The sequence below is a fragment of the Catharus ustulatus genome, chromosome 29 (genome assembly GCF_009819885.2).
Source record: "Catharus ustulatus isolate bCatUst1 chromosome 29, bCatUst1.pri.v2, whole genome shotgun sequence".
Classification (NCBI taxonomy): Eukaryota; Metazoa; Chordata; class Aves; order Passeriformes; family Turdidae; genus Catharus; species Catharus ustulatus.
Window position 1 is genome coordinate 2,136,518 of NC_046249.1, and position 12,751 is coordinate 2,149,268.

Consider the following 12,751-nt stretch of genomic DNA (forward strand, 5'->3'; position numbering starts at 1 on the left):
CCACAATGTCCCTCCCTGGCCATGTTTAGGTGCCCAGAGCTGTCCTTCACTGGCCATGCCATGTTTAGGTGCCACCAGTGTCCCTCCCTGGCCATGTCTGGGTGCCCAGGGCTTTCCTTCACTGGCCATGCCATGTTTAGGTGCCCACAACGTCCCTCTCTGGCCATGTCTGGGTGCCCAGGGCTGTCCTTCACTGGCCATACCGTGTTTAGGTGCCCACAGTGTCCCTCCCTGGCCATGTTTAGGTGCCCACAATGTCCCTCCCTGGCCACGTATCCGTCTCTCCCCCTCCAGCCACACTCCGGCTACGGGGTGCGTCCCACACGAGGCGACACCAACACCCCCAAAGCCACCTCCCCACTCCCTGCCACCGCGTCCCCAACCCCTCCCGTGTCCCCACAGGCACCGTGTTCTACGCCACAGCTCCGGGCCGCTTCACCTGGCAGGGAGCCCGCAGGCACTGCCGGAGCCGCGGGGCAGCTCTGGCCACCACGGGCCAGCTGTACCTGGCGTGGCGAGAGGGGCTGGACCAGTGCGACCCGGGCTGGCTGGCCGATGGCAGCGTGCGCTACCCCATCCGCCAGCCCCGCAGGAAATGCGGGGGAGATTCCTCGGGGGTGCGGACCCTCTACCAGTTCCCAAATCGCACCGGTTTCCCCCCCGCCGCCTCCAAATTCGACGCTTATTGCTATAAAGGTGAGGGGGATCCTTCCTCCCGCTCCTCCCTTCCCTCGGGGAGCGGTGGATGAATATTTAATGGGGAATTAATGAGATAAATGAGGGGAGAGGCGCTGGGAGGGAGCTCGGTGAGGGGAGGGGGATGCGGTGCTTGGTGTTGTCACACCCTCGGTGTCCCCACAGCGGCGGGGCACAGCGACACGGAGGAGCAGAGCGACACGGTGACACACGACCCGCCGAGCAGCGACAACGTGCTGGTGGAGCACAGCGAGGAGCTGGGCACATCGGGGGACACCCGCGACATCCCCCGCGACACCTACGACCTCCTGCCACCTCCGGGAGCCGCGGGGCTGGGCGAGGATGAGGACGAGCAGCTGCGGCCAGTGGGTGACAGCACGGTGGCACAGCGAGGTGACCTCCCGAGCACCACCCTGGCATCGGTACCGGCGGCTCCAGAGCTGGGCACGGGCGCTGCGACATCCGTGCCACCCACCGAGGCCACCTCGCTGGTGTGGCCTCACCACGAGTTGATTCTCAACGCGGTGGATGAAGCTCCGGAGAGCTCCCGGCGGGATCCTCCCAGCGCCAGCCCGGCACAAGGAGACCCTCAGGGACCCCCTGCCACCCTCCTGTCGCCTTCCCAGAGCCCAGCCCTGCAGAGCAGCACCGGCTCGTCCTTGGGGACGGTCCCCAGCGCCACCCCGGAGACCCCCAGCGCCACCCCGGGTGTCCCGAGGAGGAGCTACCCCGGCTTGAACGGGCGTTACTTCCAGCTCCAGCGGCACAGCCGCGACCCCGTGGTGGCAGCTGGGGACACCGCGGTGGCAGCGGTCGTTGTCACCCAGGCTCCCGTGCTGGCGCAGGAGGTGAAGGGAGCCGCAGCCAACGCCGTGGAGCTGTGGGACTTCCCCCGAAGCGGCAGCGAGAGCCCCCGGGAGGGTCCCCTGGTGTCCCCCGAGGCACTGGAGGAGGACACGAACCCCGGTAAGTGACACCAGCCCCGGTAAGTGACACCAGGGACCCAGAGCTGTCACCTCTCGGTGACCCCACGGCGCTGCCATCTCTTGCAGAGCTCAGGGTCACGGCCCCTGATCCCCCGAAGGATTTGGGGACCTCCACAGGGATCCCCCCGGTGCCATCCCCGTCCCCCGCCACTCCCCGCGACGCTCGGGGACACCGCGACATCACCGCGAGTGCCACTCCCAGCGCCCGCGGGGACTCCCCGGTGCCACCCGCTGATGCCACCGAGGATTTCTCCGGGGACACCCCCTGGCAGGAGCGCTCCGTGCCCCCTCTGCCCCCGCTGCCCCCGGCCCCGCTGGTGGCCGAGGGTCCCGAGGTGTCCCCGCAGCCCCGCGGGGACGGCGGGGACGGCAGCGGAGCGCCAGGGGACGGAGCGCTGGAGAGGCAGAGGAAGGCGGTGACATTCCTGGAGCCCGAAGGTCCCTCCGAGGGACACCCGGCCACCCCCGGCAGCACCCAGGGGGCTCCTCCCGGGCCCCGCTCCAGCCCCGCGGTGCCCCAAGGTGGGGCCGAGCCCAGGGAGGAGCAGCCGGAGGAATCCAGGGTTGTTGGGGATGGCGCAGCCGAGCCCAGCAGCGAAGTAACCGCGTCACCCCCGGTCTGGGATGTCCCCTCAGCGTCCCCTTCAGCCACCGAGGTGGTGCTGTGGGCCAGCACCGAGCGGCCGGCGGAGGTGGCGGTGCTGGAGCCGCTGGTTGAGGAGGGGTCCACAAGTTTCACTCCCCCAGACCCACAACCCACCCAGCGCTCCGAGCCGGGGGGGACCGAGCAGCTCTTGTTGTCCCCACCGGGTCCCCGGCAGCCCCCCGCCACCCCCGGCTCCCCAAACACCCCCGGACACGAGGATGCGACACCAACCCCCGGAGAGGAGGACGCCTCGGGGGAGGTCAGGAGGGAAGAGCCCGCGGGGACAGAACCCCCAAGGCCCGCAGAGCTGGGGGGCGCGGGGGGGTCCCCGGTGCTGGATGCGGACAGCGGCAGCGGGGAGGAGCCGGCGCTGGAGCTGCTGGCCTGGGTGGGCAACGCCAGCGGGCTCGGTGAGCGGGGGACAGCGGGGCTGGTGGCCGCGGGGGACAGCGGGGCTGGTGGCCACGGGGCGAGCGGGAGGGGCTGAGGGGGTGGTTTGGGCGAGGTGGCTCCGTTTGGCCAAATTTCGTGGTTGGGATGGGGCGGGAAATGGTGTGAGAATGGTGCGGGGATGGTGAGGGGATGGGGAGGGGAGGGGATGGGGAGGGAATGGCACTGGGATGGTGTGAGAATGGCACTGGGATGATGCCGGGATGGCACTGGGATGGCACTGGGATGGTGCGAGAATGGCACTGGGATGGCACTGGGATGGCACTGGGATGGTGTGGGAATGGCAGTGGGATGGCACTGGGATGGTGTGAGAATGGCACTGGAATGGTGTGAGAATGGCACTGGGATGGCACTGGGATGGTGTGAGAATGGCACTGGGATGGTGTGAGAATGGCACTGGGATGGCACTGGGATGGTGTGAGAATGGCACTGGGATGGCACTGGGATGGTGTGAGAATGGCACTGGGATGGCACTGGGATGGCACTGGGATGGTGTGAGAATGGCACTGGGATGGCACTGGGATGGCACTGGGATGGCACTGGGATGGCACTGGGATGGTGCGGGAATGGCACTGGGATGGCACTGGGATGGCACTGGGATGGTGCGGGAATGGCACTGGGATGGCACTGGGATGGCACTGGGATGGTGCGGGAATGGCACTGGGATGGCACTGGGATGGTGTGAGAATGGCACTGGGATGGCACTGGGATGGTGTGAGAATGGCACTGGGATGGCACTGGGATGGCACTGGGATGGTGTGAGAATGGCACTGGGATGGCACTGGGATGGCACTGGGATGGTGCGAGAATGGCACTGGGATGATGTGAGAATGGCACTGGGATGGCACTGGGATGGTGCGGGGATGGCACTGGGATGGTGTGAGAATGGCACTGGGATGGCACTGGGATGGCACTGGGATGGCACTGGGATGGCACTGGGATGGTGCGAGAATGGCACAAGGATGGTGCGGGGATGGCACTGGGATGGCACTGGGATGGCACTGGGATGGTCCGAGGATGGCACTGGGATGGCACTGGGATGGCACTGGGATGGCACTGGGATGGTCCGAGGATGGCACCGGGGTCCCGCGGGTGGCCCCGCACCCCCAGCCCGGCTCTCTGCCGCCCCGCAGCCCCGGCAGACCCGTGCCAAACCAACCCGTGCCTGCACGGCGGGACGAGCCGTGCCAACGGCACCGTGTGTGGCTGCAGCTGCGCCCCGGGCTTCACCGGCGAGAACTGCGAGATCGGTGAGTGCCCGGGGGGTGCCCACGCCCCCCTCCTCTCCTCGGAGTGTCGCCGCTGTCCCCGCAGCTCCGCTGTCCCCGCAGATATCGATGATTGCTTGTCCAGCCCGTGCCAGAACGGCGGCACCTGCATCGACGAGATCAATTCCTTCGTGTGCCTCTGCCTGCCCAGCTACGGCGGCAGCCGCTGCGAGAAAGGTGGGGACAGCCCCCAGTGTCCCCCAGTGTCCCCCCACTGCCCCCCAGTGTCCTTCAGTGTCCCCCCAGTGTCCCCCCAGTGTTCCCCCAGTGTCCCCCAGTGTCCCCCAGTATCCCCTCAGTGTCCCCCAGTGTTCCCCACTGCCCCCCAGTGTCCCCCAGTGTTCCCCCAGTGTCCCCCAGTGTCCCCCAGTGTCCCTCAGTGTCCCTCAATGTCCCCCCACTGCCCCCCAGTGTCCCCCAGTGTCCCCCAGTGTCCCCCCAGTGTCCCCCGCTGTCCTCCAGTGTCCCCCAGCGTCCCCCACTGCCCCCCAGTGTCCCCCAGTGTCCCTCAGTGTCCCCCAGTGTCCCCCAGTGTCCCTCAGTGTCCTCCCAGTGTCCCCCAGTGTCCCTCAGTGTCCTCCCAGTGTTCCCCCAGTGTCCCCCCGCTGCCCTCCAGTGTCCCTCAGTGTCCCCCCAGTGTCCCCCCAGTGTCCCCCAGTGTCCCCCAGTGTCCCCCACTGCCCCTCAGTGTCCCCCCAGTGTCCCCCAGTGTCCCCCCGCTGCCCTCCAGTGTCCCCCCAATGTCCCCCCAATGTCCCCTCGGTGACACTGCCCGCCCGCTGTGGCTTTGGGGAGCTGCAAGGCGACACAAACCCAGCACGGCGCGGCCAGGAGGGGTCACCCCCTCGCTCTGTCACCACTGTCGCCGCGTCCCCGCAGACACGGAGGGCTGTGACCACAACTGGCACAAGTTCCAGGGCCACTGCTATCGCTACTTCTCTCGCCGGCGCTCCTGGGAGGACGCGGAGCGCGATTGCCGGCGCCGGGCCGGGCACCTCACCAGCATCCACTCGCAGGAGGAGCACGCCTTCATCAACGGTGGGTCTGGGGTCCCTGATCCCCCCTCCCCGGCTGCTCCTCGCCTCCTCCGTGCGAGCCTCGGGCTCCTCTCCCCGCAGGATTCGGCCACGAGAACACCTGGATCGGCCTCAACGACCGCATCGTGGAGCAGGATTTCCAATGGACCGACAACACCGGCTTGGTGAGGGATTGGGGGGCTCGAGGGGGGGCTCGGGGGGTGAGGAGGGGGCGCCCAGGGTGTCACGGTCTCTGGTGGCCCCGCAGCAATACGAGAATTGGAGGGAGAACCAACCCGACAATTTCTTCGCGGGCGGCGAGGATTGCGTGGTGCTCGTGTCCCACGAGATCGGCAAGTGGAACGATGTGCCCTGCAACTACAACCTGCCCTACATCTGCAAGAAAGGCACAGGTACTGCCCCCCGGCCCGGCCCGGCATCGGCCCGGGGTCCCTGCGGTCCCTGTGCCCATCCCGCGGTCCCTGGGGTCCCTGTGCCCGTCCCTGGGGTCCCTGGGGTCCCTGTGCCCATCCCTGGGGTCCCTGTGCCCATCCCTGGGGCCCCTGTGCCCGTCCCTGGGGTCCCTGTGCCCATCCCGCGGTCCCTGGTGTCCCTGTCCTGCTGTCCCCGGCATCCCTGTGCTCATCCCGCAATCCCTGGGGTCCCTGTGCCCATCCCTGGGGTCCCTGTGCCCATCCTGCAATCCCTGGGGTCCCTGTCCCCATCCCGGGGTCCCTGGGGTCCCTGTGCCCATCCCTGGGGTCCCTGTGCCCATCCCTGGGGTCCCTGGGGTCCCTGTGCCCATCCCGCAATCCGTGGTGTCCCTGTCCTGCAATCCCACACATCCCGATGTCCCCATCCTGCTGTCCCCGGCATCCCTGTGCCCATCCCAGAGGTCCCCGTGTCCCTTTCCTGCTGTCCTCGGCATCCCTGTCCCCATCCCACAGGTCCTGGTGTCCCCATCCCACCGTGCCTGGTGTCTCTGTCCCCATCCCGGTGTCCCCATCCCGGTGTCCCCATCCCAGAGGTCCCCGTGTCCCCGTCCTGCTGTCCCCGGCATCCCTGTCCCCATCCCACAGGTCCTGGTGTCCTCATCCCACAGCACCCGGTGTCCCTGTCCCCATCCCTTAATCCCTGGTGTCCCCGTCCTGCTGTCCCCGGTGTCCTTGTGCCCGTCCCGCAATCCCTGGTGTCCCCGTCCTGCAATCCCACACGTCCCGATGTCCCCATCCCGCAGCCCCCGGCATCCCTGTCCCCATCCCAGAGGTTCCCATGTCTCCATCCCACCGTGCCTGGTGTCTCTGTCCCCAGTCCGGCGTCCCTGTCCCTATCCCGGCATCCCTGTCCCCATCCCGCAATCCCTGGTGTTCCCGTCCTGCAATCCCACACGTCCCGATGTCCCCATCCCACAGGTCCCTGCGTCCCTGTCCTGCTGTCCGTGGTGTCCCTGTCCCCATCCCACAGGTTCCGGTGTCCCCATCCCACGGCGCCTGGTGTCTCTGTCCCTATCCCGGCACCCCTGTCCCCATCCCAGAGGTCCCCGTGTCCCCGTCCTGCTATCCCCGGCATCCCTATGCCCATCCCGCAACCCCTGGTGTCCCTGTCCTGCTGCCCCCGGCATCCCTGTCACCATCCTGCAATCCCTGCTGTCCCCGTCCTGCAATCCCACACGTCCCAATGTCCCCATCCCGTAGCCGCCGGCATCCCTGTCCCCATCCCAGAGGTCCCCGTGTCCCCGTCCTGCTGTCCGCGGTGTCCCTGTCCCCATCCCATAATCCCTGGTGTCCCTGTCCTGCTGTCCCCGGCATCCCTGTCCCCATCTCACAGGTCCTGGTGTCCCCATCCCACCGTGCCTGGTGTCTCTGTCCCCATCCCGGTGTCCCCATCCCGGCATCCTTGTGCCCATCCTGCAATCCCTGGTGTCCCTGTCCTGCAATCCCACACGTCCCGATGTCCCCATCCTGCAGCCCCCGGCATCCCTGTCCCCATCCCAGAGGTCCCCGTGTCCCTGTCCTGTTGTCCCCGGCATCCCTGTCCCCATTTTATAATCCCTGGTGTCCCCGTCCTGCTGTCCCCTGGCATCCCTGTCCCCATCCCATAGGTCCCCGTGTCCCCATCCCACAGTGCCTGGTGTCTCTGTCCCCATCCCGGTGTCCCCATCCTGGTGTCCCTGTCCCCATCCCAGTGTCTCTGTCCCCATCCCGGTGTCCCTGTCCCCATCCCCCATCCTCCTCCTCATCCCCAGCAAACCTTTCCCAGGCGAATTCCCACATCCCTCCCCTAAATCTCCATTTTTTCCCCTCTCTCTTTGCCCCCCCACCCACCCCTCCCTCCGCGCTCGGATTTGTTTCATTCGCTCCCATTAAACCCATTAAATTCCCATTTTCCTTTTCTCGGTAAATCCCGTTAACCTCCAGCCGCTCCTCCCCGTCCCGCGCGCTAATGACACCCCAAGGCCATTAATTAATTAACCAATTAAACCCTGGGGACACCTCGCTGCCACCCTGAAGGACGAGAGAAAAGCCACCAGCTCCTGGGTGACCCGGATTGGTGTCCCTTGTCCCCTCCCAGTGGCTCCCAGTGACTCCCAGTGGCTCCCAGTGCCTCCCAGTAACTCCCAGTAACTCCCAGTGCCTCCCAGTGCCTCCCAGTAACTCCCAGTGGCTCCCAGTAACTCCCAGTAACTCCCAGTGACTCCCAGTGGCTCCCACTGACTCCCAGTGACTCTCAGTGACTCCCAGTGACTCCCAGTAACTCCCAGTAACTCCCAGTGACTCCCAGTGGCTCCCAGTGACTCCCCGTAACTCCCAGTGGCTCCCAGTAATTCCCAGAGGCTCCCAGAGGCTCCCAGTGCCTCCCAGCGCCTCCCAGTGCCTCCCATTGGCTCCCAGTAACTCCCAGTGACTCTCAGTGACTCCCAGTGACTCCCAGTGACTCCCAGTGCCTCCCAGTAACTCCCAGTGACTCCCAGTGACTCCCAGTAACTCCCAGTGGCTCCCAGTAACTCCCAGTGCCTCCCAGTAACTCCCAGTAACTCCCAGTGCCTCCCAGTGACTCCCAGTAACTCCCAGTAACTCCCAGCGGCTCCCAGTAACTCCCAGTGCCTCCCAGTAACTCCCAGTGACTCCCCGTAACTCCCAGTGACTCCCAGTGCCTCCCAGTGACTCCCAGTGACTCCCAGTGATACCCAGTGACTCCCAGTAAGTCCCAGTAACCTCCCAGTGGCTCCCAGTGACTCCCAGTGGCTCCCAGTGACTCCCAGCAACTCCCAGTAACTCCCAGTAACTCCCAGTGACTCCCAGTGACTCCCAGTAACTCCCAGTAACTCCCAGTGACTCCCAGTGGCTCCCAGTGACTCCCCGTAACTCCCAGTGGCTCCCAGTAATTCCCAGAGGCTCCCAGAGGCTCCCAGTGACTCCCAGTGCCTCCCAGTGACTCCCAATGCCTCCCAGTAACTCCCAGTGCCTCCCAGCGCCTCCCAGTGCCTCCCATTGGCTCCCAGTAACTCCCAGTGCCTCCCTATGGCTCCCAGCGACTCCCAGTAACTCCCAGTGCCTCCCAGTAACTCCCAGTGACTCCCAGTGACTCCCAGTAACTCCCAGTGGCTCCCAGTAACTCCCAGTGACTCTCAGTAACTCCCAGTGCCTCCCAGTAACTCCCAGTAACTCCCAGTGCCTCCCAGTGACTCCCAGTAACTCCCAGTAACTCCCAGCGGCTCCCAGTAACTCCCAGTGCCTCCCAGTAACTCCCAGTGACTCCCAGTAACTCCCAGTAACTCCCAGTGCTTCCCAGTGACTCCCAGTGGCTCCCAGTGGCTCCCAGTAACTCGCTGTAATTCCCAGTGACTCCCAGTGACTCCCAGTAACTCCCAGTGGCTCCCAGTAACTCCCAGTGCTTCCCAGTGACTCCCAGTGACTCCTAGTAACTCCCAGTAACCCCCTGTGGCTCCCAGTGCCTCCCAGTGACTCCCAGTGCCTCCCAGTGCCTCCCAGCAACTCCCAGTGACTCCCAGTGACTCCCAGTGACTCCCAGTGATACCCAGTGACTCCCAGTAAGTCCCAGTAACCTCCCAGTGGCTCCCAGTGACTCCCAGTGGCTCCCAGTGACTCCCAGCAACTCCCAGTAACTCCCAGTAACTCCCAGTGACTCCCAGTGCCTCCCAGTAACTCCCAGTAACTCCCAGTGCCTCCCAGTGCCTCCCAGTAACTCCCAGTGGCTCCCAGTAACTCCCAGTAACTCCCAGTGACTCCCAGTGGCTCCCACTGACTCCCAGTGACTCCCAGTAACTCCCAGTAACTCCCAGTGACTCCCAGTGGCTCCCAGTGACTCCCCGTAACTCCCAGTGGCTCCCAGTAATTCCCAGAGGCTCCCAGAGGCTCCCAGTGACTCCCAGTGCCTCCCAGTGACTCCCAATGCCTCCCAGTGACTCCCAGTAACTCCCAGTAACTCCCAGCGGCTCCCAGTAACTCCCAGTGCCTCCCAGTAACTCCCAGTAACTCCCAGTAACTCCCAGTGCCTCCCATTGGCTCCCAGTAACTCCCAGTGACTCTCAGTGACTCCCAGTGACTCCCAGTAACTCCCAGTGCCTCCCTATGGCTCCCAGCGACTCCCAGTAACTCCCAGTGACTCCCAGTGACTCCCAGTAACTCCCAGTGGCTCCCAGTGACTCCCAGTGGCTCCCAGTAACTCCCAGTGACTCTCAGTAACTCCCAGTGCCTCCCAGTAACTCCCAGTAACTCCCAGTGCCTCCCAGTGACTCCCAGTAACTCCCAGTAACTCCCAGCGGCTCCCAGTAACTCCCAGTGCCTCCCAGTAACTCCCAGTAACTCCCAGTAACTCCCAGTGCTTCCCAGTGACTCCCAGTGGCTCCCAGTGGCTCCCAGTAACTCGCTGTAATTCCCAGTGACTCCCAGTGACTCCCAGTAACTCCCAGTGGCTCCCAGTAACTCCCAGTGCTTCCCAGTGACTCCCAGTGACTCCTAGTAACTCCCAGTAACCCCCTGTGGCTCCCAGTGCCTCCCAGTGACTCCCAGTGCCTCCCAGTGCCTCCCAGCAACTCCCAGTGATACCCAGTGACTCCCAGTGCCTCCCAGCAACTCCCAGTGACTCCCAGTGACTCCCAGTGACTCCCAGTGATACCCAGTGACTCCCAGTAAGTCCCAGTAACCTCCCAGTGGCTCCCAGTGACTCCCAGTGGCTCCCAGTGACTCCCAGCAACTCCCAGTAACTCCCAGTAACTCCCAGTGACTCCCAGTGCCTCCCAGTGACTCCCAGTGACTCCCAGTGGCTCCCAGTGACTCCCAGTGACACCCAGTGACTCCCAGTGACTCCCAGTGGCTCCCAGTGCCTCCCAGTGCCTCCCAGTAACTCCCAGTGACTCCCAGTGACTCCCAGTGCCTCCCAGTAACTCCCAGTAACTCCCAGCGGCTCCCAGTGGCTCCCAGTGACTCTCAGTAACCCTCAGAGACTCCCAGTGACTCCCAGTAAGTCCCAGTAACTCGCAGTAATTCCCAGTAACTCCCAATGACTCCCAGTGATTCCCAGTAACTCCAAGTGACTCCCAGTGGCTCCCAATAACTCCCAGTGCCTCCCAGTGCCTCCCACTGGCTCCCAGTAACTCCCAGTGACTCCCAGTAACTCCCAGTGACTCCCAGTAACTCCCATTGGCTCCCAGTAACTCCCAGAGGCTCCCAGTGGCTCCCAGTAACTCCCAGTGACTCCCAGTAATTCCCAGTGCCTCCCAGTGGCTCCCAGTGACTCCTAGTGGCTCCCAATGACTCCCAATGACTCCCAGTGACTCCCAGTGACTCCCAGTGGCTCCCAGTGCCTCCCAGTAACTCACAGAGACTCCCAGTGCTTCCCAGTGACTCCCAGTGACTCTCAGTGACTCCCAGTGGCTCCCAGTGACTCCCAGAGGCTCCCAGTCACTCCCAGTAACTCCCAGTGCCTCCTAGTAACTCCCAGTAACTCCCAATGCTTCCCAGTGACTCCCAGTAAGTCCCAGTAACTCACAGTAATTCCCAGTAACTCCCAGTGACTCCCAGTGCCTCCCAGTAACTCCCAGTAACTCCCAGTAACTCCCAGTGCCTCCCAGTACCTCCCAGCACCAGGGGGTGACACAGCTCTTTGCCTCAGTGCTCTGCGGGTCCCCCCCGGAGGTCCCCAACGCTTTCCCGGTGGGGAAGAGGAAGGACAAGTACAACATCCACTCCAGCGTGCGCTACCAGTGCCACCAGGGCTTCACCCAGCGCCACGTGCCCACCATCAAGTGCCACAGCACGGGCAAGTGGGACCGCCCCAAAATCCTCTGCACAAAACGTGAGTGGGGTCAGGGTGGGATTTGGGGAGGGGGGAGAGGAGGGGACAGGACCCATGACCCCCTCGCTGTGGTTGCCCCCCCCCCGTTAGCCAGGCGGTCCCACCGAGCGCGGAGGCACCGGCGGCACCGGCACAGCCACCAGCACCACCAGCACCAGCACCACAAACCGCGCAAGGAGCGGCGAAAACACCGCCAGCACCTCCGCCTGGACTGGATGCAGGAGGGCCACTACTTCTAGAGGAGGGCGAGCACAAAGCGGGGGGTGTGGTGATGTCCCCTCCCCACCCCGACCCCTCTCGGTCACCTCGCCCCCTCTTTTTTAACCCCTTTTTGGCTTTAGCTCCTTAGGGAATAGGATCCGGAGGGGGCGGCTGCGTGTGCGTCCCCAGCCCTCCCTGCATGTCCCACGCTCAGCGCCCCCCCCGAGCGGGGCTGAAACCCCCAGCCCCACACAGGGACCCCCCCCAAATCCGGGCTGAATCAGGCAGCACCTCCACATCCCACCCGGGGTGGCTCTGGGGGTTTTTTTTTAGCAGCGCCCCCCTCCCCATTTCCCTGCCCCAGCACCCCCGGTTTTGGGGATGTCCCGGTTTTGGGGATGTCCCGGTTTTGGGGTGTCCCGGTTTTGGGGGTGCTGGGTTTGGTTTTTTGTCCCTTTTTCCGTTCGTTTCGGGTTGGCGTGTGTGTGTGTGCGTGTGTGTGTGTGTGTGTGTGCGTGTCCGGCGCTTTCCGATCTCTGCTGTTTGCGACGTGACTGCCGTGTCCCCTCCCCGACCCCTCCCCGACGCCCCCTCCCCATTTCTGACTCTGCCTTTCTGTACTGCTGGACATTTTAATAAATTTTTTTAACAGTTGAGCGATCTCCCCTTTTCCCTTTTTCTGGGGATTTTGGGGCGCGTTCCCAGCTCTGCCCTCACCCCATTAATTCCCAGATTCCCTCCCGGGGCTCCCTGTGACACATCCGCCACCAGTCCGGTGGTGGCCGCCACTTGTGTCCCCTTGGTCGCCACGTGTGTCCCCTTGGTCGCCACGTGTGTCCCCTTGGTGACCGCGGCGTCCCCCACAAGATGGGGACACACCGATGGATTTTTTTTGGGGGTGATTCCTGCCTCAAACATCCTCCGTGTCCCATCCCCGAGGTTCCCCTGTCCCGCTGTCCCCTCCCAGGGCTGTGACATCCCGGTAGAATTTTCTTTTCAGCTCTAGGATATCTCGAAACCGCCCCTCGAATTTTTTTTTCAGCTCTAGGATATCCCAAATTCCCTAGAATTTTCTTTTCACGTCCCATTAAAAGTGATTTAGGGGCTGTGCTCAGTTCCACGACACCTCGAACCCCCCGAATTTTCTTTGCACGGCAAATTAAAGGAGAT

General features: G+C 64.2%; 1 protein-coding gene across 2 annotated transcripts in view; it reads left to right on the forward strand.

Annotated features, from left to right (window-relative positions):
- NCAN (neurocan) overlaps window positions 1-11,852 on the forward strand; it is a 28,821-nt gene extending 16,969 nt beyond the window's left edge. The window contains exons 6-15 of one of the 2 annotated variants that reach the window (XM_033082131.2): window positions 403-696; window positions 862-1,662; window positions 1,749-2,738; window positions 3,912-4,028; window positions 4,110-4,223; window positions 4,926-5,084; window positions 5,165-5,247; window positions 5,331-5,475; window positions 11,198-11,380; window positions 11,475-11,852. In XM_033082131.2, the coding sequence (XP_032938022.1) occupies window positions 403-696; window positions 862-1,662; window positions 1,749-2,738; window positions 3,912-4,028; window positions 4,110-4,223; window positions 4,926-5,084; window positions 5,165-5,247; window positions 5,331-5,475; window positions 11,198-11,380; window positions 11,475-11,704 (3,116 nt within the window). In that variant the 3' untranslated portion in view covers window positions 11,705-11,852. Of the gene's footprint in view, window positions 1-402; window positions 697-861; window positions 1,663-1,748; window positions 2,739-3,911; window positions 4,029-4,109; window positions 4,224-4,925; window positions 5,085-5,164; window positions 5,248-5,330; window positions 5,476-11,197; window positions 11,381-11,470 lie in introns of both variants that reach the window. The other variant, XM_033082132.2, reaches the window with a different exon arrangement.
- The last annotated feature ends 899 nt before the right edge of the window (window positions 11,853-12,751 follow it).